The 27,455-nt window shown below is 39.9% G+C and overlaps 2 protein-coding genes across 2 annotated transcripts; one reads left to right on the top strand and one right to left on the bottom strand.

Annotated features, from left to right (window-relative positions):
- Positions 1–36: 36 nt before the first annotated feature.
- On the bottom strand, positions 37–11,105 carry slc22a21 (solute carrier family 22 member 21). The gene is made up of 10 exons (XM_071541529.1): positions 10,707–11,105; positions 9,930–10,033; positions 8,072–8,226; positions 7,793–7,964; positions 7,369–7,495; positions 4,398–4,495; positions 3,073–3,287; positions 2,122–2,304; positions 738–873; positions 37–127 (listed from the first exon to the last, which is right to left on the bottom strand). Exons 1-10 carry the CDS (start codon positions 11,103–11,105, stop codon positions 37–39), a joined length of 1,680 nt encoding a protein of 559 aa, XP_071397630.1.
- Positions 11,106–15,522: 4,417 nt separating this feature from the next.
- On the top strand, positions 15,523–25,614 carry slc22a5 (solute carrier family 22 member 5). The gene is made up of 10 exons (XM_071541528.1): positions 15,523–15,912; positions 16,074–16,177; positions 17,132–17,286; positions 17,504–17,675; positions 18,393–18,519; positions 19,282–19,376; positions 19,496–19,710; positions 21,014–21,196; positions 22,529–22,705; positions 25,505–25,614. The coding sequence occupies exons 1-10, from the start codon at positions 15,523–15,525 to the stop codon at positions 25,612–25,614; spliced, it is 1,728 nt and encodes a 575-aa protein (XP_071397629.1).
- Positions 25,615–27,455: the final 1,841 nt, after the last annotated feature.

Here is a 27,455-nt window from a genome sequence, read left to right as displayed (position 1 = left end):
ATTTGACGGAAGTGTGATATGACCGCTGCTCCTTGTTCAAGGGACAACTAAGGAAATCTTGTTTTCGGCGGCACGTTCTTCTTCTCCAGTGGTCTGAGTGAGTCTGTAAGGTCTCTTCTTACAGCATCTAGGGGGAAAAAGAAGAACCAGTAACCCCTCATGTCTGTTACAAACAACTTTTCTGTATAATTTCACCCCCTTAATGCGAGTAGATGTATTTGGCATAGAATTACAAGGTTCTATCTGACCTTTTTGTCAAAACTGAGTTAGTCGCATGAACCTATTCTATGAGTGCCTGTTGACATATGTGTGGTGTTATCTTTTGAAAATAATGATTTTTGAGTCTGTAATTTCTAAAACAAAAGGACCCATCTCCATTTAACTCAATGGATGCTGAAAACTTTGAAGCTCAATATCTCAGAACTGTCCTGAAGGCAGATAGAACCTTATAATTCTAAGCTCAAGAGCAAATCAAGTGGCATACCAGATTGTCGGCGACATTTACATAACCTTATTGAATTGGGCAATAACATAAACACAGTGAAACATATACATATACAGACATAACCTACATAATAAGATTTGGGGTTTTTTTGCAATATAAACACTATACATACACGCACTGTTGACACTATTGACTGTTGACAAGAATTGACAGCTTGATAAAATAAAAGCTCATGAAACATCCCAAACTGTAATAACCCTGGTCTCTGTGTGGCGGGGAAGTGCCGCCTCACCCGGGGAATTCCTGCATGTGAGCGATGGTGTCAGGCAGAGGCATTCCAAAGCTCTCAGGCAGCAGGAGGCTCAGCAACCCCGACAGAGTGGTAAGACTTCCGATCAGGATGTACGGCAGTGAAACGGAATAGCTTCCTGCCGGCAAGCACACCAAGAAAGGAGAGGAGTGAAAAACAGCCCGGGTTCGAATGGCACCCGTACTCTCGTTAAAAGCGGTGAGACAAAAGGTAGGGAGTGTCTAAAAAGAGGAGTTTGGTGTTGTGAGTGGATGCGTCCACAGTTTCAACTTGGGGTCCGCTAAATTTTAAAGAACGGTTCTACATTTGGTTCTATAGGAAGGTGTTTTTAGAAGCCTTTGCTATTGATGACTAGTCAAGCCTACTCTTAGGACAACAAATGTTTTCATGCTGGTGTCTTTTTTTGTTCTTTTGTTGTTATTTCTCAAAAGGCACCAGCCTCCTGTTAGCTTTTGTTAGCAATGGCCGCGCAACTCAATTGAGAAATGAAACAGCTTCTCTCACCAGTCATTCAATTGACTTCCATACACCGTGGTAAATAGAGTAATGAAGTAATAAATCTTTCTTTGACTTGCATGAAAACTTTGATAGTCCTAAGGTAGTGCATGATTAATAATCAATAGAATATGTGTCCTGAAGCTACCCGTTAGAAATTATCAAAAATATAAAACATACATTTTATGAATTATAATTAATTTATGTTATATTTTCTTTTTTCCCCCTCAAAGAAAAAAAGTCAAAATATACCAGGGACTGCAAGTTGGTGGGAGTGACTTCAAGGGAGTGAGGTTAAAGCCAAGGAAATCAAAGAGAGAGAAGAAGGTCAATGTCAAGCGCTCTAGCCAAAAACAAATAGGGAGAGTTGGACAGAGAAAAGGAAATGAGTGGATACAGTGGAGTGAAATGAAACACATACCATTTACTCACAATGTCATGGGTCTGAATTCCACTCATGAACTTTGTTGCATCTAAAACACTCTCTTATCCATTCTTTCATTTCACTCTCTGTGAGCACTACTGTCTACTGTACTACACCATCAATTAAGCAGAAACGATCACTTTTAAAAATGGATTAGATGCCAAGAAAAGTGAAGGAGAGATAGTAGAGCAAAGATGGAGAAAAAACTGAGAATAGGATACAAGAGGAGGTTAATGAGCCAAAACAAGTGTGCCAGGCAAGTGGCCAGAGTTGCAACTTTTGTCCCACTGTGATGTGGATAAAAAAATCTGCTGTATGGGAGCTTGTGGGTGCCAGAGTTCATCATCCTTCACAACAGTTATGCAAGCATGTCAGGCATGTTCATATTGAGAAACATCTTTGGTTAAGCAAGCGTATTACATTCCAGACAGAGAGAAGTTTCCTTACTTAAGTAAATGAAGTATGGGGCAGAGATGCTGCCTAATCTGGAGGCCATGGAGCAGGCGCCTACAGCTGTGTTCCTCAGCACCGTGGGGTAGAGCTCTGCTGAGTAGGCGTAGACGATAGCAAACGCTGCCGTCACACTGAACTTCGCGATCATCTCCAGTGCGATGGCAAGGGAAATCAGGTCTAGAGAGAACGTAGCATTGAATGGTTAGTGCTTTAGATGGGTTTGCCAGTTAAATATAACTACTCTATACACTCCCATGTGAAGTACCGTATGTGTGCGGTCTGAAGAGCAAGGCTTTTCCATTAGTGGTGGAAGGAGAAATACAGTATTTTTTTAATGAAAGGAATCTTGTTTAGAATGCATTCGAAATCAGTGTTATGTGGTTTGGTAGGTAATTTACTCCCGCCTATCACGTTATAAGTACCTGTGATGGCTCACAGCTTGGTTCATGTCCTACAAAGTCCTTGTCTCTAGAAGAGTGAGTATTGTCTTTTGGTGCAACAACAAAAGTAATAACTGGCAAATCAGGTCTAAAAGTTGAAAGTCATTAAAATAAGTGCTGCTTGGTGGATTGGATGTAGGCTGGAATGAGGAGAGGACCTTAAAGAGGAACTAAACCCCAAACCAAAATCTATAGAAGGTGACATCACCTGGCACCGAAGATCAGCCAATAGCAGATGGCAATTTCAGTAGCATGATTTTGGATGTCATTAAAAATGTGAAAAAAGTCAAGTAAAGTGGTGTATATTTGCATGTGAGCAAGGAAATATTACACTGCCAAATTTCAGCATTTCCGCATTTTTGAACCTGACTTTCTCTACTACAGGAAGAAAGAAAGAAAGAAAGAAAGAAAGAAAGAAAGAAAGAAAGAAAGAAAGAAAGAAAGAAAGAAAGAAAGGCAAACATCAATGCTATATTAACACAGTGTTACTCTGAAAATGTCGTACTTTCTGGTATGAGCTGTATGAGGAGCAGCACCAGCCCTCCCAGGCAGAGGGTGGAGAAGAGGCTCAGCCGTCTGGGGCAGCAGCGGAACAGAAGCCAGGACAGAGCGTAGGCTGGCAGCTCTATCACCGCCGACAGGAAGCAGTTGAAGTAGGCGCTGCCGTGAAGGTTCGACGTGTTCAGAGAAAGAGCGAAGTAGGCGATGGTCAGGATGTTCCTGGGGAGACAATTATTAACCAATCAGCAACAAGCTTGATGCTACTTATTATGTGTAGCTCAGTGGCATGACACCAACATATAGACCGGTTGCCAGTTCAGTTTTAGTTGCCTTTTAGCCACGCATTTAAAAGTGTGAAATCAAGCACATACCCTCTAAAACTAGTGGTTCTCAAAGTGGGGTCCGGGGACCCCCAGGGGTCCATGAGGGGGTTCCAGGGGGTCCCCAGCAAAAAGGGGAATAATTTACTTTCATTATAATTCCATCCATAAGTAACACAATGACAGAATGTATGACTATTTTGGTCATGGGTTTCATACCCTTTCTGTAATAAAACATCTAAAAGTAAAAATCTTATCAAATGGGGGTCCGTGGTCTAATTTGTGTCAGTTTAGGGGTCCTTGACGTGAAAAAGTTTGAGAACCACTGCTCTAAAATACATGGGCAGAAACTGAAGTGCACCATTGATAGGGATAACCATATTTTGTACACAGCGTTACAGCTGATGTCTGTATATATTGTACTAAATAGAAACTTTGAGCTGGGCTGATTGGCAGACACAAGATCAGAAAAGTCTTTGGCTCTTCCATCCTTAAGTTTTTTTTATTGTACAAGGTTAGTAAGTCCTTCAACGGTAAGTACATGCAGTTTAGCGCTCTTCAGCTTTTTAAGTTTAACTAAGCTAACAACTTTTCCTTTCATGCCAGTAATCATTCCGTAAGAGTAGGTGTAAATGTTTTTAAATCATGGATATCACAAACTGAAACGAACAAATTAAACTGCATCTGTTTTTAGATTCAACAGGACAGTCGGCACAGTGGGAATGAATCCATACTGCGCAGTTACATAAAACTCCATTTTGATCTTAGTTGCAGGCTTCAGAGCGTCCGACAGATCATTATTTGTTATTAGTTAAATGGGCTGGCAGGGGGTGGAGGTGATGCATGAGGGGTCTGGAAGTGTGTGCAGTGTAAGTGTGTGTGTGTGTGTGTGTGTGTGTGCATGTGTAATTGTGTGTGTTGTGTACATGCATGCCTGCATATCTGTGTGTGGGTGTGTGTAGGGTCACTGTGCTGGATGTGGGGGTCACAGGGGGCAGCAGGAACTCACCAGACCAGCCACAGCGTGACAGAGACCCAGCGGATGTTTCTAGAACGGAGCAGATCACAGATGTTGTGGGCCTCCCTCTTCTCAGACTGAAGGTCTTTCTGTGGGACAGCAGAACACGTGTGACAACAAACAAGTTACAGGCACAGCCATCTATCTGGAAACCATCTAATTAGATCGAAGCCAGGGCAGAACAGGTCGACCAGAGACAGTTTGTCCATTACACACGTATGCATTCGGACACAAATATGCACTCATGTACCCACATACCTACACTACAAAGTTCATAAAATGGCAGTGAAATTAAAAATGAGGGGGGCAAAAAATGCTCCCGACAATTAGGAATAGCCTTTTTTACATTTCTCCCTGTTCACATTTTGAACAGGGAGAACATTTTGAGTTGTCAAATATTAATGCTTGCATGCAACTGCTGTCCCCTGTGGGCCACCGTAGATAAGTTGTGGAAGCCTATGATTGACCTATGGGATTCTTTCCAGTGCCTTCTGTGTGAGAAAATGGAGCGGTTTTGTTCAGAAAATATACCAACCCCACATGAACCTGCATCAAAAACAAAAAAAAACCCAATATCTTAAAAACTCAACAACCAAGGGGTGGAAGAGAGTGTTTCCAGCAGTGGGCAACCAGTCTTTGTGGTACAAATTGAGTGTTTATTTGCCAATATGCATTGCAAATGTATAAAATTGACCTGAAAAGGACCAAAATGCCTCTAAAAATCAGATCAAGGGAGCAAAAAATTCTTCCACTGCTACACCCACGTACACATCCTGTTGTCCTGTTATCCTAGTGTGCCACCAGTATGTACAGCGTAATGTGTTATGTCTCTATGCCAATTTCACCAAATAATTTTTCTGTATATTCACTGTCCATTACAATCAAAAATGATTTTGATTCACAACCACAATCTCCATCCACACGCCTTCTAACCCATGCTGAAGAGCCACTGTCAGTTTCAAAGGAGGAAAGCTGAGCGGGGGGGCGAGAGGCATCTGTGTTTACACAGAGGAAATATGAAAAGGATGTGAAATAGCAGTTTTGCTTCCAGAGAGAAAGTTGACAGGTCAAAGGTCATGTGTCAGACAGGCTAGATGAATGGAAGCATGGAGTGAAGGCAGTGTGGCCTCAGCATGGATGTTTGAAACAGTGAGTTTCATAAAACATAAAAAGATGAATGGATCCTGATAGAACCGCCTTGCAATTTTGACAAACATGAAAAATTGTCACTATAACTCCTAGAATGCAATTATAAAAAGCAACATCTTGATCTTGATTTTGAGCGATGATCACACTTTTACTGCAGAAAACAGTTTGATCAAACATCATGTCAACAAGCAGATCTCTGCAATTTTTCCTTGGTTCTTTGTCCAGTTTTTCCAATTTTCACCCAACATACACACATACACACACAAAATTCTAATTTTAAGATAATGCAAGTAAAGACATGAAATCAACAGCATAATATACAACTGACATGACAACTGAACTTCCATGCATTTTCACAAAGCACTCAGATATTCCACTGCACTGGGGTTCACTTCTTAATTGACGCGTTATGAGGAATTTCAATCATAAAAAAAAATATATCTGGGGAATAGAGGGTCGAATAATTTGGCAGCCCATGCTAACAACGGTGGGGTGTTTGTTGGCGGAATGAATCTTGGCACAGTTCCCATCATGCCGCAGCACAGATCGGTGTGCACTCAGATGTGAATGAGTTCATCACACTGAGCAGTGAACCCTGAAACATTAATTCTCATTCATACCTCCCTTTCACTCTGATGATATCCAGGAACTAAGGAATCAAAAAGATTTAATGTGACATAAGAACTAAAGCTCCAGCAGAGAAGCAGGTGTGTGCCGGCATATGACAAAACGAGGAGTAGGTAAGTGATCTACAGCAGTGATTCTCAACTTTTTTCACATCAAGGACCCCTAATTTAGTCCACATTAGATCCACGGACCCCCCATTTGATGAGATATTTTGTCTTAGACCCAAATCTGAGAATATTTTAATTGTTAGATATGATTTTGTCCAGAATTCCATGAATATCTGTATTGTAGGTAGAGATGACAGTGAAACTAAGATCAAAATAGCCATTCTTCTACATTCTCTAATTGTGTTAACTTCTTGTAAGTGAAATAATGGTGAATTTGCTGTGGACCCCCTGGAACTCCCTCAAGGACCCCTGGTGGTCCCCGGACCCCACGTTGAGAACCACTGATCTAAAGTATATTCAGGTGAATATTAAGATTCTGCTAGTACAATGACAGCAGTGACAGGAAAAATTGTCCAGTAATATTATCTGAGAAGAAGACACTCTATTAATACCATGATTCTGTTCTTCTTGTCTGTATTAATTTATACTGTATACCTAGATGTACCGGTCATTAGTGTTGATTTTTGTGTGACAATTATTTGATGTTGACAAGGGTTGAGTTGATTTGGCTCTGAGTCTCAGCTATTCAAAACTATCAAAAAGTGTTAAATCAACTCTGGTGGGTACGTACATTGTGTTCATTTTTTTCACACACTCAGAGTTAAATGAACACTGATCAACACTGAACAATTTTGATCTGCGTACAATGAGATTGCAGTTATGATTAAAGTAATGACATCAAAATAATTCAGTAATTCTGTCTCATTATAAGCAGTAAATAAGCATGTTGTTCCAGTATTTCAAAATACTTTCTAGTTTCATTTCTTTATGATCTGGTTAGGTGCCAAATGGCTGTTGTTTGTTTTACAATGAGCTCCAGAAAGTTAAAACAGTCAAAGGAAAGTATTTGATAGTCAATTTGTCATTCTTTTCTGTCATTGCCATCACACACTTAATTGTCCTGATGCAGGAAGCTCCACCCATCCAATACTCCAAACAGGTCAAGGCAAACGCTACTGTTTAACCCACTTATGATAATGCCTGACTGATCAGTGAGGGAGATACAGTAAGGATCTCACCTGCGCAGGGCTAAAGATGACCTGTGGAGCCTGGACTTTGTTGTTCTTAGCAGCGTCTCTCAGTATGGCCTCCGCCTCCTCCACTCTTCCCTGAGAGAGCAGCCAGCGGGGAGACTCTGGGATGAACCTGCCTCATTATGGGACAGAGCAGACAGAGAGAGAGGAAGAGAGGTTCAATCACCTGGAACAGAAAATAAAATGTAAGAAAAAGGACCTGTGAGGTGGTTCTGTGATTATGGGCAGGGGTGCTACGAGAAATTCAGGGCCCCTCTAAAAAGTTATGACGCTGCCCCCGTCTTTTTCCCTGGATTTTCTATTGATGAAGTTTGAGTTTCTGTAGATGTCACTCTTTTCTTTGTCTGTTCAGGCATGGTGGCTAGTGTTGGTTTCGCTGGCTTCACACAACAAACACACACCTACCTACCACCACAAAGGCACACCGAGGAAGCCGGGCATGGACAGGGCGAGGAGGAGCATCCTCCAGTCTCTGATGAGGAAGGCCAACAGCGGCAGCAGCATGTAGCCCACACCAAAGAACACACACACACCCACAGTGGAGAAAACCTCCCGCACGGGTGGGTTTAAAATCTCTGTCCCTTAGCACAAAAGACAGAGAGAGTTTCAATGCACAGGCATGTAGGCTTCCTCCTGTATTATCATGAATGAATGAGCAGCTAAATACATCTGAAAATGCCTAAAATACCTAACACAAACGCAGCCACATAATTAGAGATTTGTCCCAACCCGACGATAAAGAACATGGCGCAGAACACAGCCCAGGATGGAGAAAAGACCTGGATGAGTGTGAATAGTGTCTGGACCACCATGGTAGCAAACAGCACTATTTTCCTCCCAAACCTGAAGAGGACAAAAAGATAAAAAATAAAGACCAGCATAGGTGAGTCACCAGGTAAGCATTATATCTTATTATAGAGTTGGAGAGGTCAGTGAACTTCACTTCTCTTCTAGAAATACTATCCCTCATGCAAATCAAGAATGTGCTTTTGATTTTGTCTTTGCTAGCATGAATGTCTCGTATAAAAGTGGTGTTGTGACTAATATTAGGGGTGGGACAATATATTGAAATTCAATATCGCAATACAAAAATGTGACAATATGTATCCTGGGGCAGAAAAATAAATTGTGATATTAACTACATTTTATTCTGCTACAGTAATCACAAATGAGATGACTTGCCCATCACAATTTCACAAGCTCTCCATCAAAATTCATATTATTTGCACTTTTTAATGACATTTTTAAGTTGTTTACATTCTAGCGAGCCAACGCCATTGCTCAAAAGATTTGTGTCTCAGAAATAAACATAATTCTGCACAGTCAGACTTTGGTGTCATTGAACCTTTATTTATTACATCGTATCGTGGTTGTATTGAATCGTGAACCCCATATTGCTTAGTGAATCGTATCGTGAGATAAGCAGATATCCCCAGATAAGTTCAGCCACGCTCTCCAGCTGGGATCAGTGTGGCGAAGGAAAAGTCAGATGTGTCAGAGCCATGCATGTGAGTGTTAATTGGGGACAAACTCTTAAGCCTGCGACACAGTTTGTATTTGGGCCGGGTTTGGAGTCTTTTTGGAGCCGGCTCCTATTGGACATTAGAGGAATTGCCGCTGCTGCCACTTCTTCAACATTCACCTGCGGTTTTGGCCGCTTGGTCCAGCTAAGGCTGTACCACATGTATGGAGGACCAGAACTGTCATATCAAGAAATGAATGAATGAATGAATGAATGAATGAATGAATGAATAATTAAATAAATAAATAAATAATGATGTGTTATGATTGATTCATTTTTGAAAATATTTATTAATTTATGCATTTCTAAAAATATTCCCACATTTATTTTACCACTTATTACTTAATTAATTTATTGATTTATATATTCCATTATTTGTTAATGCATTTATTTATTTATTCATGAAATTCTTATTTCATTCATTTATTGATTTATTTATTCCTTTATTTGTTATTGCATGTATTTATTTATTCATTCATTCATTTCTTGAAATGACAGTTCTGGTCCTCCATACCACATGGGCCTACTAGCTTGGGACCCTTATCGCCTTTGTGCATTCTTATCTCTCCCATTTCTCAACTGCAATATAAAGTACAAATGCCTCAAAAATAATCCTCATCAGACTTGGTAAAACTATACTATTCTTGCAAAAGCTTAATCTATAGGTTCTATATACGTATGTAAAACTGGTCAATTGATAATTTCTTTTGTAGCACTATTTTATATTTTATCTCCATGCAAGTTTTGACGATAATATTTAGAATATTTATATATACAGAGCACCTATTGTGTATCTAGTCTGGGACAACACACATTTTTTGTTACTCATGAAAACCACATACTGTCAATGCAACACATGCTGACGCAAACTATCATTATTAACATGTGTTGAAAAGTAAGGCAGATGTGTGCAGTCCCAAACTGGAGGCGTGGATGTGAAGATAGTGACACTTTTAAAGAGTGTGCTTTTAAACAGCTGTAGTTCATCATCTTTTGTTAGATTTATCTGAGTCAAAGTCATAACCTGTCAGACAGCTGTCCTGAAATGAAGGAGCCAGTGAGAACTCCACAGAAGAAGAGAGAGGAGGTCAGCGGGTTTTTCCACTTATCATCACACACCAGGTCCCACTGCAAAAACACAAGCACACACACCTACATCAGTATGGATGAAGGAGCATCAAAACCAGCTTCTTCCACTTGACCTAAACCTCTGAACAGTCTCTCTCTCTCTCTCTCTCTCTCTCTCTCTCTCTCTCTCTCTCTCACACACACACACACACACACAAACACACACACACACACACAGACACACACACAAAATATACTATACTAATAGCCTACTATATAATTGCACAAAGGAAGAAAATGTATTTCCAGTGTCCAAAATATATTTGAATACTGAAAATACAGTACCTTCCTTTAATGGGTTTTTTTTAAAACATCATGCCCAGGGACTATACAGTTGAAAACTAGATGGCTGGGTAACATTGGTCATTAGTCAGTTTACTACCACCTCCTATTCCTCTTAAAGATAAATACAAATTTAATAATCCTGTTTGCAATTTAATAATGCAGGTGAATAGTCCTGTTATTCTCGCCCAAATATTCATGTTTACTGAGTTTTTGGACAGCTTTGTAGATTTTGAAACATAGCATAGCCTATTTCTAAGAATGCTCTGAAGAATGTGTGATTTTATTCAGCATGGCTCAGCATAATGGACATTAGCCTATAACGCGGCAGTTGCATAATCAAAGAAAGAAAAGCTAATCTCTGGAAGAGGCTGCAAGCCCAGTTACACACCTCGGATACAATAGTGGAAATGTATATACTCCGGTCATATTCCCACCCGTCCAAACAGCCCTCCTGCTGCACATCAGACAGGTTGACATCGATCCCGGGGAGCAAGCCTCGCTCTGAAAAACTCTGTAACACATCAAGTTTGTATCTGGAGCACTTGCTGGGCGCAAAAGCCCCGCCGCGGCTCTCCTCCTCCAGCGGGATGCTGCTGTTTCTCCACGCCGCGGTGAGGTTGGCGCTGGCCGGGACGAGGCAGCGGTGGGACGGTGTATCGGCGAGGAAGACGATCGACAAACCGGAGAAACCGTTGGGGATGATGCTCAGCGACAGCAGGAAAAACACCCTCTGCTGGAAAGGTCCCCATTGCCCCAGGAACGCGGTTACAGCCTCATAGTCGGTCATGTTGCGCTGGTTGTTAATGCTTTGCAGGCGCACACTCAGTGGGGTGGGCTTAATGGGGAGATGAATGGAGGGCTTTATAGTGGGCAGAGTCGGGCCTGTTGCTCGCAAAAGAAACACACAACCTTACATCTACATCAATGCATCCCTTAAAACATGCAAAATCCCCTTAAAATTAGTTTAAGAAGTGAAGACTCCATCAAAACCCACTTAAACACCACCTAAATGTTTTCTCTCCTTAGTTTCTAATAATGACAAATTCTGGAAGACAGGAACTTTCCATTAATAACTCATTAATAATCCTGCAAACCATGCACAAAAGGCATAAAAAAAATCCCCTAATTACTAGACCCCCATGAATCAACCCAAATCCCTTAAAAATACTAACCCTTACTATTTTTTTTAAGCTGTTATTTTTAATGGATGATTCATGTTTATTAACATAAACATTATTAATGTTAATTGAGAAATTAAGGACATTTCAGGGATAAAATTAAGGAGTTTTGGTTTAAGGAGCGGTAGCCTAATTTGCCACTTTACTCAGTTTACTTTCCTCTTAACCTTACACCTCTTAAACTGGTGGTTGCACCCTCTCCTACCTTCAAAAATCAGGATAACCCAGTTTCCTCTCCTGCTAATGAAGGAGCGTTGATTCCCAATGTTCTTGGCACTCTTTTGCTCATCAGTCAGTGGTAGGAATGCTTCCACCGCAGAAAATATTTGCTACCATTTCTCATCTGCACAAGCTTTAACTGAGAGGATGAAGACCAACCCTGCTGAAAAAAACAGAAGATCTATTGCATGCTGGTTTAGCAGGTGATGAGCTTGGCTTTATGCTGGCCTAGCAGCATTAGTGTCCTACTACCTTAGCCAGCAGCAGACCCTCTCTGCACCAGCTCAGCTAGGTCTTGTTTTAGCCAGTGGTGGAAAAAGTACTCAAATCCTTTACTTAAGTAAAAGTAGCAATACCATAATGGAAAAATACTCCATTAAAAGTAAAAGTCCTGCATTAAGTAAAAGGATTAGCAGTAAAATGTACTTAAGTATCAAGTATGGTCCCTTTCAGAGTGTTACATGATTTATGAGTTTAAACTCTAACAATGCAACATATTTTATGAGCTTATTGTATGTTTTGCATGTAAAACCTTATTCTGCAAAGTAACTAGTAACTTCAGCCATCAGATTAATGTAGTGGAGTGAAACATACAGCATTTCCCTCTGAAATGTAGTGGAGTAAAATTATAGTGTGTCACAAAATGGAAATACTCAAGTAAAGTGCCAGTACCACAAAATTGCACTTAAGTAAAGTACTTAGTTACTTTCCACCTCTGGCTTTAGCCACAGGGAATTGTGATGAAAACATCACTGGATCGGGGTGGGATATAGTTTTTTGATAACTCAACTTCAATCTGATATTTAAGTATTATGTTGACATTGAAATACTGATTTGTTGCACTACTCCTTGCTGTAAAAGTAATCACATTACTGTAATGTTTCCCCAAACAGGGGTAGGGAGGAAGAGGGGGGCGGGGTTACAGGGGCTGGGAGAGCTCAGCTGTGTGCTCAGCCAACTCATGTGGACAAGAATGCCAAATGACCTATAATGACTTTTCTAAATCTCTGTTGTTGCTAATACAGCTGTCCCGGACCCAATAGGCGTCACTTTGACTTTGCATCAGCTACACTGACTCCAAACCAAACCCAAACCATATGGGAGGACTTCTTCCTTTCTCTCACTCCCTCTCTCTTTCTCCATCTCTCTTTATTTCTTTACGTTTCTAATTTTCTCCATCAAATCTCTCTGTCCGCTCTCAACCGTTCCCCCCCATTACAAGTGAGAAGAGTTTCCCTTTTCCCATATATTTTCATGTCAAAGCACCCGAAATAGAAACACATTAAGCGACGCCCTGAGAAATTTACTGTTACTGACCTGATCTTGATAACAAATACTCTGCTGCCAGTATCTTCAGCAATTATTTAAGAAACCACTTTCTTGCTTTTATTATGAACTCTGGGGTTCAAACAGCAAATTAAGCATTTTGTTGATCAGGGCTTCTTACATGATTTGTTTGACTTTAATTTAATGAGGACAGAACTCAATCCAGATGTTGAAACTGTAAATCTTGAATAAAAATGCAAAATCTTTCGAGGTATAGAGTTAAGGGACCAGATAACCTTTGGTTTTAAACTAAAGCTTTCTCACCATATTCCTATAAGCATAACCTGTGTAAAAGCAAGAAATTCAAGTTCACATTTTGAAAGCATCTTGCTTCCTTAATGTGTTGTATTTCCTATTAAAACAGGATACTGGGCTGGGACATAATGCCAGCAGGGACCATTCATAAGTGTAAACCAATGGGATATCAGTTAGGGAGAGAAAGGCAGTTTTATTTGATGGGAGGGGCAGAGGAGTGGGGTTAAAGATTTTCTGTTTTCCAGGAAGTAAAAGTAAAGACATTTTGATTAAAAAAAAACAAGAAAATGTATGTTTTGTCATTTTTTGTCAAACTTGTCAAATAGTGTATGATAGTTAGAATGAGCTAAAAATACACAAAAAAAAACAAATTTATAATTTCAGTGTGACTTTAAGCTTTTTCACTTTTGGTTTTCACCGTCTGCACAAACTCAGACTCACACAAGGTTATGGATACATTTTGATCTGGTGAGGAGGCAATCAACAAAGTATGAAATCACCAGACAAAGTCCGCACTGGGGTGACAGTGTTTCAGTGATGTAGTGTGTCCTGTAAAGTAGTGTTGTTGGTAACAAATGTGCGTCTGCTGAGGCAAAGATTTCTGGGATGCTGAAATATACTGTTGAGCCTGAATTGGGCCTCTATATGAATGCTCACCTTGGATTATGGCACAAGGGATGTAACATCATATCCTGTGTATTGATAAATAGGGGGTGCCATACTGCCAGTAACAATTACCATATAGCTCACCAGTGCTACTAACAGTACCACCATGCATCCTTCAGCATATCGCTGTAATAATAATGACAAACTTTATTTCTATGGCACTTTTTGAAAACAGAAAACAGCTAAGTACACTAGAACAATGGTTGTTCCTCATTTAAGTGCTGAAGCTGCTGAGTCAGGGGTCGTCTTCAGGGATGCAAGACCACTGATGATTAAACTGTGAGCTAATCTTGTCACCCATTAATGTAATGAATCACCCATTGTTAGGTATACAAAATGTCTCACAGCCATGTAAATGCATAATAAGCATTTCTATATGCATTTGCATATAGAAATGCTCAGTCATGTATAGGCATCCTCTTGATTTCCCTCCTGGAAGATAATTTCTGATTGAACTAACTAATATCGTCACTTTGTGGCCTCATGAGAAAAGTGATCAAAGTCTCTATGCAGGAGACTTTGATCACTAAAAATATATTATAGTATAATACAATAAGCACAATTATTGTTAAAAAGACTACATTTATAAATTATAAAACCATTTTTAGTAATAGGTTTATTTTAATTACACTGTAAATTATCTCTATATGAAAAGACATTGAGGCAACCTGCATAAGAAAGTCAACATGACATTTCATTTATGAAACATGATATGTTTATGTTTTCATGTTAGTTACTACTACAATTTGGATTTATTTAAAAGGCTTCATTCAGGCTTACATTTCTCACCATTTAGCAGTTCTTTACTTAATAGTTTGCTAAAATAATAGAAGAAATTATACAATTTCAAGCCTACTTCCACTGGAGAATAGTTAGGTCTATATACCGGATTGTTACAGTTTTTTCACCTCCCATCTACTTTAAATACATGAACATTAGCCTCCACAGTAACAGTGTGGCTTAAAAATAGTCCAAACGGAGTGTTAATGCTACTTAGCAACATTTAGAGTACAGGCACGTGCAATTTCTTTGGGGTATTTGAAAGCAAGGAATGTTGTTTAGAGAAAATACCACTTTGGCTACAAGCAGAAAAGCCTACAGGGGGGAGGGTGGGGGGTTGGAGGGAGGGTGGGGGGGCAAATGGTGTGGCCACTATTTAGCCTTTGATCATTTCCCTCATTACTTGCAGTATACTTTGATCAAATCAAAACAATGAGTAACAGGTCTCTCACTCCACTCATCTCGAATGAACCGCTTTCCCCATCCTCCTTCAGACTGAACGAAGGTGGATCCAGCAGTCTTAAAAGAGTTTCTCGCTCTGGGATGGAACAGCTGTGCTCTGAGGCTTGACAGGAGGTTTAACACACTCTCAGGTCTGGGCTCTGAAGTTTTTATGCTGTGAATCCGTCCCACCGAGGGACCGGCTCACTCAACCCGGGAGACCTTACTGCTCTGTCTCATGCGCTGAGGTCTTGCAGGGGCATACCAAGTCTCATATCCTGAAGAATTTCAGAGGCATTTTTTCCCTCCTCAAGAGCAAGGGAGAGATTTTTATAAAGAATGGGAGACTATGATGAAGACACTGCGTTCCTTGGCCAGACTGGCCCTTACTTCTGGAGCACATTCTTCCTTCTAAATGCTGTTTATATCTCCACCGGATTCAACGGGCTTTACATCGTCTTTGTTGGGGCAACTCCGAAACACCACTGTCTAATTCCAGATGTCAACCTGACTGAGGAGTGGAGAAAGGCCATCATTCCCTCTGAGGTGGTGGACGGAGAAGAGGAGCTGAGCAAGTGCAGCAGGTATCGGCTGGATGTGGTCAGAAACCTGTCTGCTCAGGGATTCGTTCCTGGAAGGGACGTCAACCTCACTGAACTGGGGCAGGAGGGCTGTTTGGATGGATGGAGCTACAGCAGAGACATCTACCAATCCACCATCGTCACTGAGGTCAGTGTGTGTGTACGTGTACATGTATGTGTGTGTGTGTGTGTGTGTGTTCTGTATAAGTTGTTAGTTAGAAGAAAATATCAGCTCTGATTGCTTTCTCTAGAATTACTCTAGCTATCTTTTCTGCTGTAATATAATTTCAAATTCATGTTCTCCAACAGTGGGACCTTGTTTGTGATGAAGAGTGGAAAGTTCCCTTTGCATCCTCAACTCTCTTTGTGGGATACCTGTTTGGGTCCCTGATCTCAGGCCAGCTCTCTGACAGGTATTCCATCCTTGTTAATCAGTGAAAATCACCAAAATGCACTTTGAGATGTTTCATATGAACCTTAGATGCAGTGCAGTAGAAGACATTTGCCTGTCCGCACAGGATCAATGCATTACATATTTGAGTTTTTACCATTCATCATGGAAAAAGTTTGTGAGAAAATGTTGGCAAAAATAGAAAAGTAAAGATTAACTGACAACAAAGTGAATATTGATTCAGTAAAATGACTACTCAGCAGTAACTGTGTGTTACTGGAGAGACTTGGACCAGCTTAGTTTTTATGCTAATGGAAATAGCCCCATCTACTGTTGAATGATGAACCTGAACTTGAACTTTCAGAGAGAAATGTTCTTTACACTGATCCAAGTGCTCAAAGATGGCCGCCTGCCAGTTTGAAATCATCAGCCATCCTACAGTGATAGATGCTCAAATATCAACATCTGCTTCTGTCAGTTTGATGATGCTAGTCTGCAGGGTTATTATAGTTTTGTATTTTTTGTTAAATTTGTATTCTTAGACACAGTAGTTGTCAATTTTATTTCAATTTCAGTTTAGTTTTAATAAGTTTTCAGTGTGGGTTTTGTAGTTTTAGGTTTTTTTTGTTGTTGTTGTTTGTTTTGGTTTTTACAAATGTTTAGTTTTAGTTTAGTTTTTCTGTAGTTTTGTAGTTGGCGTTCAGCAAACAATCCCCACCCAAATGTCATACTCTTTACCCTGCAAAAAAACAGAAAGACAAAACAAAAAAAACATTTCACATATATTTTTTATTTATTTTATTTACTTTTACATGTAGAGTTAGTAGTCTAGATTTTATTCTTATTCCTGTTTATGAAAATATTTGTTAACACCTAGTTTACCTCTTAGTTTTCATCAATAATCAAGGGGTAAAGTCAATGTGATTTTATATCTGTGAGTCAATGGTGAAATTATGTTTATTTCTTTTCCATTCAGGTTTGGGAGGAAGAAGGTTCTTTTCATCTCTCTTGCAGCCCAGTGTGTCGCTGTCCTGCTTCAGTCCTTCTCTCATTCATGGACGATGTTCTGCATCATCTTCCTCTTTGTTGGAGCCTCCCAGATATCCCTGTATATATCTGCATTTGTACTGGGTAGGAATTGTAAAATACTCCTTGTTCTGTCTTAGGTCCTTTAGGCATAATTACCAGTCACCTGAATGAGTATTTTCCTGTCAAGATAACTCTGACCTCTTTCATGATTGTTGCACAATCAAGATAACTCTGACCTCTTTCATGTTCTGCTAATGTATCTCTTGTATCTCACACACACACACACATCACTAAACATTGATTATGTTATCTCAAACAGGAACAGAGGTGTTGAGTAAATCTATGCGTGTGCTCTTCACGACTCTCGGGGCCTTTCTCTTCTACTGCATTGGGTACATGACACTGCCCTGGATTGCATATGGTGTGAGACAATGGAGGACTCTTCTAGCCATCCTTTCCTCCGTTGCTGTGGTCTACATCCCTCTGTGGTGGTAGGTTCCTCATAACTCTTGCACTTAATGTCTGAGAGGCACTCATACAGACCGGGTCGCAACGCTTTAAAGGGAGATATAGCTGTGTGTCATCCACATAACTATGGAATGACACATTGTTTTTGTGGACAATATGACCAAGGGGCAACATGTAGAGGGAAAATATTATGGGGGCCTAAAATAGAGCCCTGTGGGACCCCGCAGATTGGAGGATGATGTATTAGCCTACCAAATGAGTCAGAGAATATTCTATTGGACAGAGAAGAAATTAATTAATTAATTCAGAATTAATAATGAAATACCAACCCAGATGCGGTCAAGTAAAATTGTATCCGCTAGTGTAAAAGGCTCAAAAACCTGGGGAAAAAATGAAAATTAGCAAGCACTTTTAAAAAGATGAATGGGATTTGTTTTCATTCAGACACATCAGCTGTTGATGGCTGTATAAACCAAATATGATCACTGTGAATAAAGGCATGGCTTCTTTTTTCAAGAGTGCTGGCTCCTTTTCCACTTTTCCACTGGCGCTATTTTATAGGATTTTATCTGGATCTGAAGTAAATAAGAAAATATTCTTACTAAACTAGAGAAATCATCTTTATGTCTTACATCCTATATATCTTTATGTATGCAGGCTATGAAGTCAGTGTCCATGCTTAAATAGTCAGAGGTAGGAGATGTGATAATATTTGTAATAAACCTAAGTTGATTGTGCAGGTTCATCCCAGAGTCTCCTCGCTGGCTGCTCTCTCAGGGAAGAGTGGAGGAGGCGGAGGCCATACTGAGAGACGCTGCAAGGAAAAACAAAGTTGAGGCTCCACCGGTCATCTTTAAAGAGTCTGAGGTGAGGTTCACATGCACTCATACACTCAACTTAATAATGCCATAGCACAATTGCAACCTTTAAACTATATGGTCCTATTCAACATTTTGGTCAAAAATGAGTTATTGATATATGGTAGCTCTAAAACAGGTCTTCACATGTGGCTTGAGTCAGAAGTTTGAAAAGATTAAAGCGGTAATCCATAGCATCATTTTTGCACTGCACTTCCCAGAGATCACTTGGTGTGTGTCCAATACTATGATGTCTTTTTTTATTGGATTTTCTGTTGATGAAGTTTGAGTTTCTGTAGCTGGCGCTCTTTTCTTTCTCTGTTCAGCCATGGTGGCTATCACTGCTCATGCTAACTACCCAGTTACTTTTATTTATTCTGAATAAACCACTTTTGCTCCTGCCAGAAATGTCCATCAGAGGATTTTTCCCACAAAAGGCCGAGCCAGCAGAACATCAAATGTTAAAGTTTCCATGAACTGGGTATAGGTGGAATCACTATTGTGTCACATCAATAGGTGCATGATAGAGAGTAGCAAAACATATTTATTTACATGAAAATATTGCAGATTATTACTTTAAGAGGGCACTCTTGTCAAACTCACTCTGCTCTGTGAAAGGTACTATATAAATAAACTTTACTTACTTACTTAGACAAATGCAAGTAAAAAGTAAGACAAACTAACAAGGGCTGACTGGAAATGTGCTTGTGTTATGTTATTGTGACTTGAGAAAGTTTTACAACATTAAGTTTCTTGTTTACATTGGTTTCAGTTGGAGGCTTTGCCACTGAACAAGAAATATACCATGCTTGACATTCTGAAATCCAGCAACATAAGATGCATCACACTGATGAGTCTGCTTTTATGGTGAGTGATAAGGCTTTAATGGTTATCTTTCAGAAATATCTGCATCTTCAAACATTGATGATCATTAAACACTGAAGAACCAGTCTTTATCAACCTTTCATTTTTTTTTTTCTTTTCAGGATGGCAATAAACGTCGGGTATTTTGGATTATCCCTGAACACCTCCAACCTAAGCGGCAGTCCCTTCATGAATTGCTTCTTATCAGCGACCACCGAGGTCCCGGCCTATATTGTGTCTACTTGGCTCCTGCACAAATGTCCAAGAAGAGTGCTTCTGTCATCGTTCCTCATCATTGGAGGAGGAGTTCTTCTGCTCATCCAATTCATCCCCGACAGTAAGACCTCTTCTATGTTTTGCAAAACTTTTAAAACCTGTTACACCTAGTCTCACAAACACACGTTAACTTAGCGATACTGTATCTAAAAGGTGAAGTTTATGGCAAGTAAATATCATGATTTATGGTATTTTATCATTGCCAAGTTGAAGATAACCAGCAATCTTGCAGCCATAAACTAGACACATTTATTAGACACATGATGAAATGGCAGAAATGCCTAGAATCAAGATAAGACGTGGATTTAAACTTTTTAAAGGACATTTGTATCGTTAACAATATTCACAGTTATGTACTTACCAGTGATGAGTCATCATTTATTTACATTTCTTTACAGCATAGCAATCAAAAGACCAAAATTGCTGTTCCATCAGTGGGACATTTACGTTGCCAGAAGTGTGTATTCATTTACTATGTCCACCAGGAATTTGAAGAAACACTTTTTGCTTTTGCTCACTCTTCTCTCTTGAGAGGAGATCTTGCTCTGCCTCTGACACAATGTTTGGCTAGTTAACCATTTATTGCAGTAGAGATGGCAACACAGTTTGAGTCAGATGTCACAGCATTGCTTAGAGTGTCCTGCCAGAATTAGGTCATTTTTTCCAGGAATTGAGTTGTGCAAGTCCACTGGCAATGATTGTATTTTCTTCACTAAACCAGTTCTTAACTGGGTTACATAAGCCTCTGTCGAACACTGACACATTCAGTACGCTGTATGGAGTGAAGTTATGATATCATTGTTTCATCAGATGGCGCTCATGAACGTTACCTAAAGCCAATCTGAGTTTGGACAGGGGTACTGCAAGCCTGAGGCATCTAATTTAACACAGTAATCCAAAAATACATTCCCACAATGCATCACTGTGACTGAGTACGTCTAAAAATGAAGGCTTCCACTCCAAAATGATATATATATATTCGTTTTAGAAAAAACATATAACATACACATACTGTATTCTTTGAGTATTTCGTCAGTGTATTTGTATACAGTTTACAGCATGTATACAACAGTATGTATACTGTATATTGCCCGGTATGTAATGTTTTTTGTTTTTTTTGAAATTCAAAATAATATTGGGGAAAAAACATAGATGATTACAATCTGTGTTTTCTAAGTAAAGTAAGAAATAATTAACTTGTAAGTAAATGGTTCAAGAGGGCTAATAATAAAACAATATTTAATAGTGTTCCTTTCATTCTAGCAATCCTTTTATCAGAGTAGATAGATGCTATATTTTTCAAATAGCGGAGATCTCATTTTGAAATGTAGCACCTCAAACATCCTCCCTCTCTCCCCCCCCAGCCCTTCAGTACGTCTCCCTGGCAATGGAAATGACGGGGAAGTTTGGCTTCACCATGGCCTTCAGCGTCGTCTACATCTACACGGCTGAGATCTACCCGACTGTCCTCAGGAACGTGGGCATCGGAATGTGTTCCTCTGCCGCTCGCATCGGCAGCATCACAGCTCCATACGTCATCTATTTAGGTACGTAGAGAAAGGATGAGCGCAAACCCAAGTCTTCTGTCCGATATACACATCCAAGTGAACATTTTTAGCCGGTGAAAAGTTAGCTAGGTGTCTCGGCTATTACCCATCAACAGCATTTGAACGACTATTTCTATTGTGTAGAAGGGAATAAATATATTTGTCCAAATGCTGTTGAAACAACGGTCAGAAGTAGCTATGACCCAGATGTCTAGCAAACTTTTAATGAACGTATTGTTAACCCCAAATTCCGTGTCACATTGAAATAGCGCAATGGAAAGTAAGGGTGTTGTGGTCGGGGATGGGGGATGGGGGATGAGGATGGGGATGGGGAGGGGGGAGGGGGGAGGGGGGAGGGTGGCGGTGATGGGGATGGGGATATGCGTTCACCTTCGATGCTGGCTGGAGTTCAATTCTGAGCTTGTACGAAGGAAATTTCTATTTCTATTTCTAGTGAAATTGTCATTTTTAGCTCACGTTTTTTCTCATTTACCCATGACCAAAGCCTTTCCCTAACCTTAACCAAGTTGTTTAGTTGCCTAACGATAACCTTGACCCAAACCTTAACCAAAGCTGTTTTAGTTGCCTGAATTTAACCATAACCTTAATCCTAAACATAACCATAATCCTACCATTACCTTAATTCTAACCTTAAACAATGTTGTTCTATTTGCCTAAACGTTAGCCAACCTTTAGCTGTAAATGCTGTGTCTAATTTGTGCTGTTGTCACAGAATCCAATTTGTGGTTGAGGAACGTAATTTTCACATAATTTGTGTCCACAGCACATAAATCTGCATTTCAGAGTTTGAGCTCATTTCACAACTCTTTATGACATCAAGTTGTTTAAAGCAACTGTAGCCCGGTTTTAGCTGAGGTGGCTTTTTACCAGATAATGCTCACTGGGGTCGGTCAGGTTTTTACTGCACTTAAGACTGTTTTTGAGAAAAAGTGGTTCCATTGGGCAATATTCAGTATAAAGTATATCACAAAGGTATTGTATATTAACTGCATTGATCTATGCAGTTATTTGTATCATTAATAAAGAACAAAAAACATCTGCATTAACAACACCAGTAACGAGCCATGTAGTTTGCTGAGAAAAAAAAAAAAAGATAGTTTATTATATAACAGCTGTTCCAGAGAAAATTTGCTTTCTCCAAAAGAGTTGAGCTGGAGTTACTGGCACAAATACAGTAAATGTTTTATCTAAATAACTATTCAAATAAGAGAATGTCATTTTCTAAATAATATAGAGCACTTTGAGCACTTTGAGCAGCTTTTTGTTGTCGTATTTATTTCTTACACCTTCTTTTACATTTTCTCTTTGCAGGTAGTTACAATAAGTTTCTGCCTTATATCCTCATGGGAAGTCTCACTATTGGCTCGTCTGTGGTTAACCTCTTCCTCCCCGAGACGCTCAACAAAGATCTTCCAGAAACAGTGGAGCAGATGCAGGAATGTCGAGGGTATGTACATTTACAACAAAGTTTACAGAGTTCTTCCCAACGTATCTCTTTTGCACCTTATCATAACAACCTTAATTTAGATTACATTTGACGAGATTAGATTAAAGCACTTACTCAGCTGCATAAAGCCTGTGTATTACACTAGTTACCAGTGGTAGAAAAAGTCCTCAAATCATTTACTTAAGTAAAAGTAACAATACCATAATGACAAAATAGCATTTGAAGTTCTGCATTCAAACATTTACTTAAGTAAAAGTATAGAAGCATTAGCAGTAAAATGACCGTAAGTATCAAAAGGAAAAGTACTTCTGAGTACTTTCTGAAGAACGGTCCCTTTCAGAGTGTAAAATTATTGAAGCATTAACCTGTAAGAAGTTTTTTAATGTTGTATGTGTAACTGCTCCTACTGTTGAGGAGTTTAAACTCTAACAATGCAACATACTGTATTTTATGAGCTTATTGTATGTTTTGCATGTAAAACTTTCCTCTGCAAAGTAACTAGTAACTACAGCCATCAGATAAATGTAGTGGAGTAAAAGTCTCACAAAATGGAAATACTCAAGTAAAGCACCAGTACCTCAAAATTGTACTATGAGTAAATGTACTTTCCACCTCTGCTAGTTACAGTGGTTTTAACACTCATCTTGGAAAGAGTTTTAGAGAAATGTTGCAGGCTGCTGTTAAAAATCAAAAAACCGAAGACGGGCTTCAACCAAAATGCAAAAGAAAGAAACCAAAGGAAAAGTGTCAATGTTCTCCAGCACCATTTCTCTGTCTTTGGTATCTGTGTTGCTCATTTGCCACCATGCTATTCCTTCTACGTCAGGTTGTGCAGGGGACCAAAAAAGAAGGCATACAACCTGGAAAAGTGTGGAAGACGCAACCCATCTGTACTGCATGAGGTTAAATTCTAAGTGCAAACTCTTGCTGTGTTGTTTCCTAAACGGCTCTGTTGACTCTACACAGCATCCACACAGCATGAGATGTTATGAAAGGAAGCTAATGTGCTGCTTGTCTAAGTTATGTGTGAAAGGTTCAGATGTCTAGTATAGTACCTCAGAGTCATTGGCCCTGTACAGAATATGATAATCTGTCCTTTTCATGTAAAAAGCAGTAGAATTACAAGAAAAGGTGGCCAAAAAAATAGGAAGAGAGGAAGAAAAGAGGAAGGAAGCTTAGGAAGAAAGCCTATCAGGAAGAAAGAAAGGAGGAAAGTTAACGTCCTCTCAGTTGAAAGTAACGAGCAAATCCTTGACAAGTGTGCAACAAAACCATAACACAGCTTAAAAAAAAAACACACAGTGTGCAGGTGGCATGTCTTCATTGGCATGTTCATTAATGATTTTTATTCAGTTTTGTTGTATTTACTTATTTTGTCTTCTCTTTGTCCTACTCTTTTTCTTGTATGGCCATATCAATTGTTTGTCAAAATTGTAAACATGTTGTACCATATCACCTTATGCCCTTGTTTCAGTTTTTTGAATTTTTGTAAAAGATTTACATTGTTGGAAATGTAATGTTAGAAATTGTGGTTAAAAATCATATGAATTAATATGTTTACCATTAACAGCACGTTTAGTTTGCTAGTGATTAGTTCAGTCATGAATGATTTGATTCACTATGCACTTTCATTGTTGGCACATTTGCTGACGTCACATGGTGCTGCATGGCGGTGCCTGGATGGTTGAACAGACTTTCCTGCAGACGAAGATGGAAGATGGGGCAATTTTTTTTTCTTTTTCTTTTGTCGACCCCTATTTTTAGGACACTGTTTGAAAAGTGTGACTTTATAGACTAGAAATGTGTGAAAAACAAACAAAAACACAGTGTTCCTTCAGTGACCCGCCCTCATCCATGTTGGATTATGATAACATTTTCCCTGTTTTGTTTTCGGTCTAACTTCTATATATTAAAGTTGCTCCCTATATTTGAATTCAGTTGTGTGTCTTGAAAGAGGATAGTCCTATGTTGCACATTTTCCTCCCAGTTCAACCCTGGTAGAAACCTCACCCATCTCCCACCTGATGCTGACGGGGCGATAGGGTGTCTGCATCTTTCAAACATATTTCACTTCATTCAGGCCAGCAAGTCAATGAAAATAAAATGTAACTAAATTTTTGCAGATAACTCAAAATCATTGGGTTATAAAACACTTCATTTTATACTCTCAGTCCTTATCTAATACGATTATTTTACCTTAAATAACATCTTAAGGAAGATAACCTAAGTTTCTCAGGCTAAACAAGCACAGATCCTGTACAGACCCACGGCACGTGTTCAAATCTATGCACTGAAGCACTGCGACGTCACCTATCGTACGTTGTATGGCAGCAAGACGAGTTACTGTCTGCAAATCCCCATTACTGACTGTGGAGTGTTAAGTTTCACTTTTGTTTTCCCACCGGGAGACTCTATGGATTGAGCTCAATGCTGCTGGTCTGCTGTCTGTACATCTCCAAATTACAGACATGACATGATGCGCACATCAGGCGCATTAGAGATCTATTTAGATCCATTTCTATACAGACCACCTTTTGATTTTGTGCTGTATGGAAAACACTGCATCTCACAGTCAAAGATGCCATCTAGAGGCCATCTGACGAAGCGCATCATCTCACTAAGCGTTACATGACTGACTGACTGACTGACTGACTGGCGGACTGACTGACTGTCTGACCTGAATAGCCCGTTTATCTTTGTTATGCACAGATGCTTCCCTTGAAAAAGAGGTCTTTGTATCTCGACGGGATCGACCTGGTTAAATAAAGGTTAAATAAAAATGGGGTCAGGGCCACACTAAACTTTAAGCAGCATGTGACTTGTGTTGCTCGGTCATGCAGATTTGCCCTGCACAACATCAGGAAGATCAGACCCTACCTGTCTGAGCATGCAGCAAAACTCTGGAGTGGTCCGGAGGGAGATGAAGCATGTTGAGGCCGGGAGTCTGTGAGGAGTCTCGGCTCAACGAGGTGCTGGAGGATGAAGATCCGACGTCTGTTCAGTTGACCTCAACAGGCCTCAACAGAGTGAAGCACGCAGGCTGGAGCACGCAGGCTGCTGGACAGGGCTGTGGGTCTCTCAAGGCTAACGCCGACCCACTCTGGAGGTTCCGATGATTCTTCAGAGTTAAACTCAGCAGGATAGCTGATAGCGAGGTTGTAGCAGGCAGGACACACAGACACACGTGCTGGTGTGTGTGTGTATTTGTCAGGCAGATAGGCAAGGCAGCAAGGCTCTTTTCACTGTTTCGGATGAAACAGGCTTCTACTTGGCTTGATGATGATGATGCAGTTGAGTCTGTCTTTGGAGACAAACTTTGGAACAAAGTTGTTGTCAGACTCCATTAGCACACGTGTCGCGACCACGTAAAGTGCATGAAATCCGCATTGGAAATGTGTGTGTTTGGTTTTGTTGTGATCAGTTGAGGGGTGTGTGCGTGGGCTGGCATGTCTAGTGTTACGGCTCATTACATATGCATGAAACCCTGATTTTGGCCAGATCTATCCAATATAATTGACCGTCGTAACATTAACATTATTAAACTCAGCACAAATTTTTAACACTTAAATATCAAACATGGCTATCTAAGCCTCATGTAAAGATAACAAAATTGAATAATGCAAATAACTATTATATAAAATATCCCAGTTACACATAAAATTAGACATATACATTAGAGTCCACCACAATGAGATACCCAATCTTTCATGAGTCTGTATCAAAGATTTCTCCTGATTTTGGATACATTCCAGTGTGTCTCCTCTCTGTCTCTTTGGGGATTAACAAAGACAGGGCTGAGTGTTGGAGTTTTATGGTTATTTACCAGGACTGTTCCTTGATACCAGCTTTTAGGGGTGGAAATGAGGTAATTTACATTGAGGTGCCCTGAAGTGCCCTTTCCTTTCGATCTCACAGTCTTCCCCCTCCATACTGATCTGTTATCAGGGAGGAGGCTCACAGAAAATGCACAGGGCCTTTCCAGATGTGAGATGACAATGATGGTGTGGGTACAGTTACTACATTCCCCCACTTGTCCGGTAATGGTGCGTCTCCTGGAAAGAACTGGAGCATCATTGCAGGACACAAACAAGCATCACTGGCACACAATATGATCATTGTCAGACACATGGGCAGTGAGGTGTGTATATGTAACAGTGGATTTAACAGAAATGTGCTTCTCTGAAGTGGATTCAGCGTGATAGGGCGCTCTAAGGGTCTCTCCTATAATAAATCACCAATAAACTTGACAAGCAACATCCACTAAGTCTAAGTGTAAACTAATTGTTACATTCATATCATAACCATAACTTGTGGTAGCTAAATAAGCATATATATTACAATTACAATTTCCCATTTGGCAGACGCTTTTATCCAAAGCGATGCACACATGAGATTTTAATACAACACAAGCAAGGTTTTTACACAGTCCATCAGGTGAGAAGATGTTCACTAAACTAGAAACTATACGACTCTAAACTGTGAGATAACAGGTCGCACGTGGGTTAAATTCTTGGAACAGCAGAGCAAGGTTTTATTGCACTTACCCTTGAAAATGATTAACTCTCCCTTTCAGTATTCCTCGATCTTGTATGAGCAAGCAGATTGTGTCAACTGGAAGGAGTTTATGTAACTGTGTGCGACCTCCCAAATCAGGTGGAGCTGGTATATAAAAAACTGAGCTCAGATTTGGATTTAGCATGACTTTGAACCCATGTCAAAGAGCAACTCTGGTGCCTATCTTTCTGACTCTCTGACTAGGAGTCTGTTATTTGGATTTTGGGTTAGTGAAGT

The sequence above is a fragment of the Centroberyx affinis genome, unplaced genomic scaffold (assembly GCF_046629955.1).
Source record: "Centroberyx affinis isolate AG114_WGS23_722 - 3 ecotype Tasmania unplaced genomic scaffold, CSIRO-AGI_Caff_v1 ptg003896l_1, whole genome shotgun sequence".
In the NCBI taxonomy this organism is placed as follows: domain Eukaryota; kingdom Metazoa; phylum Chordata; class Actinopteri; order Beryciformes; family Berycidae; genus Centroberyx; species Centroberyx affinis.
This window is presented reverse-complemented; position numbering and strand designations above follow the sequence as displayed.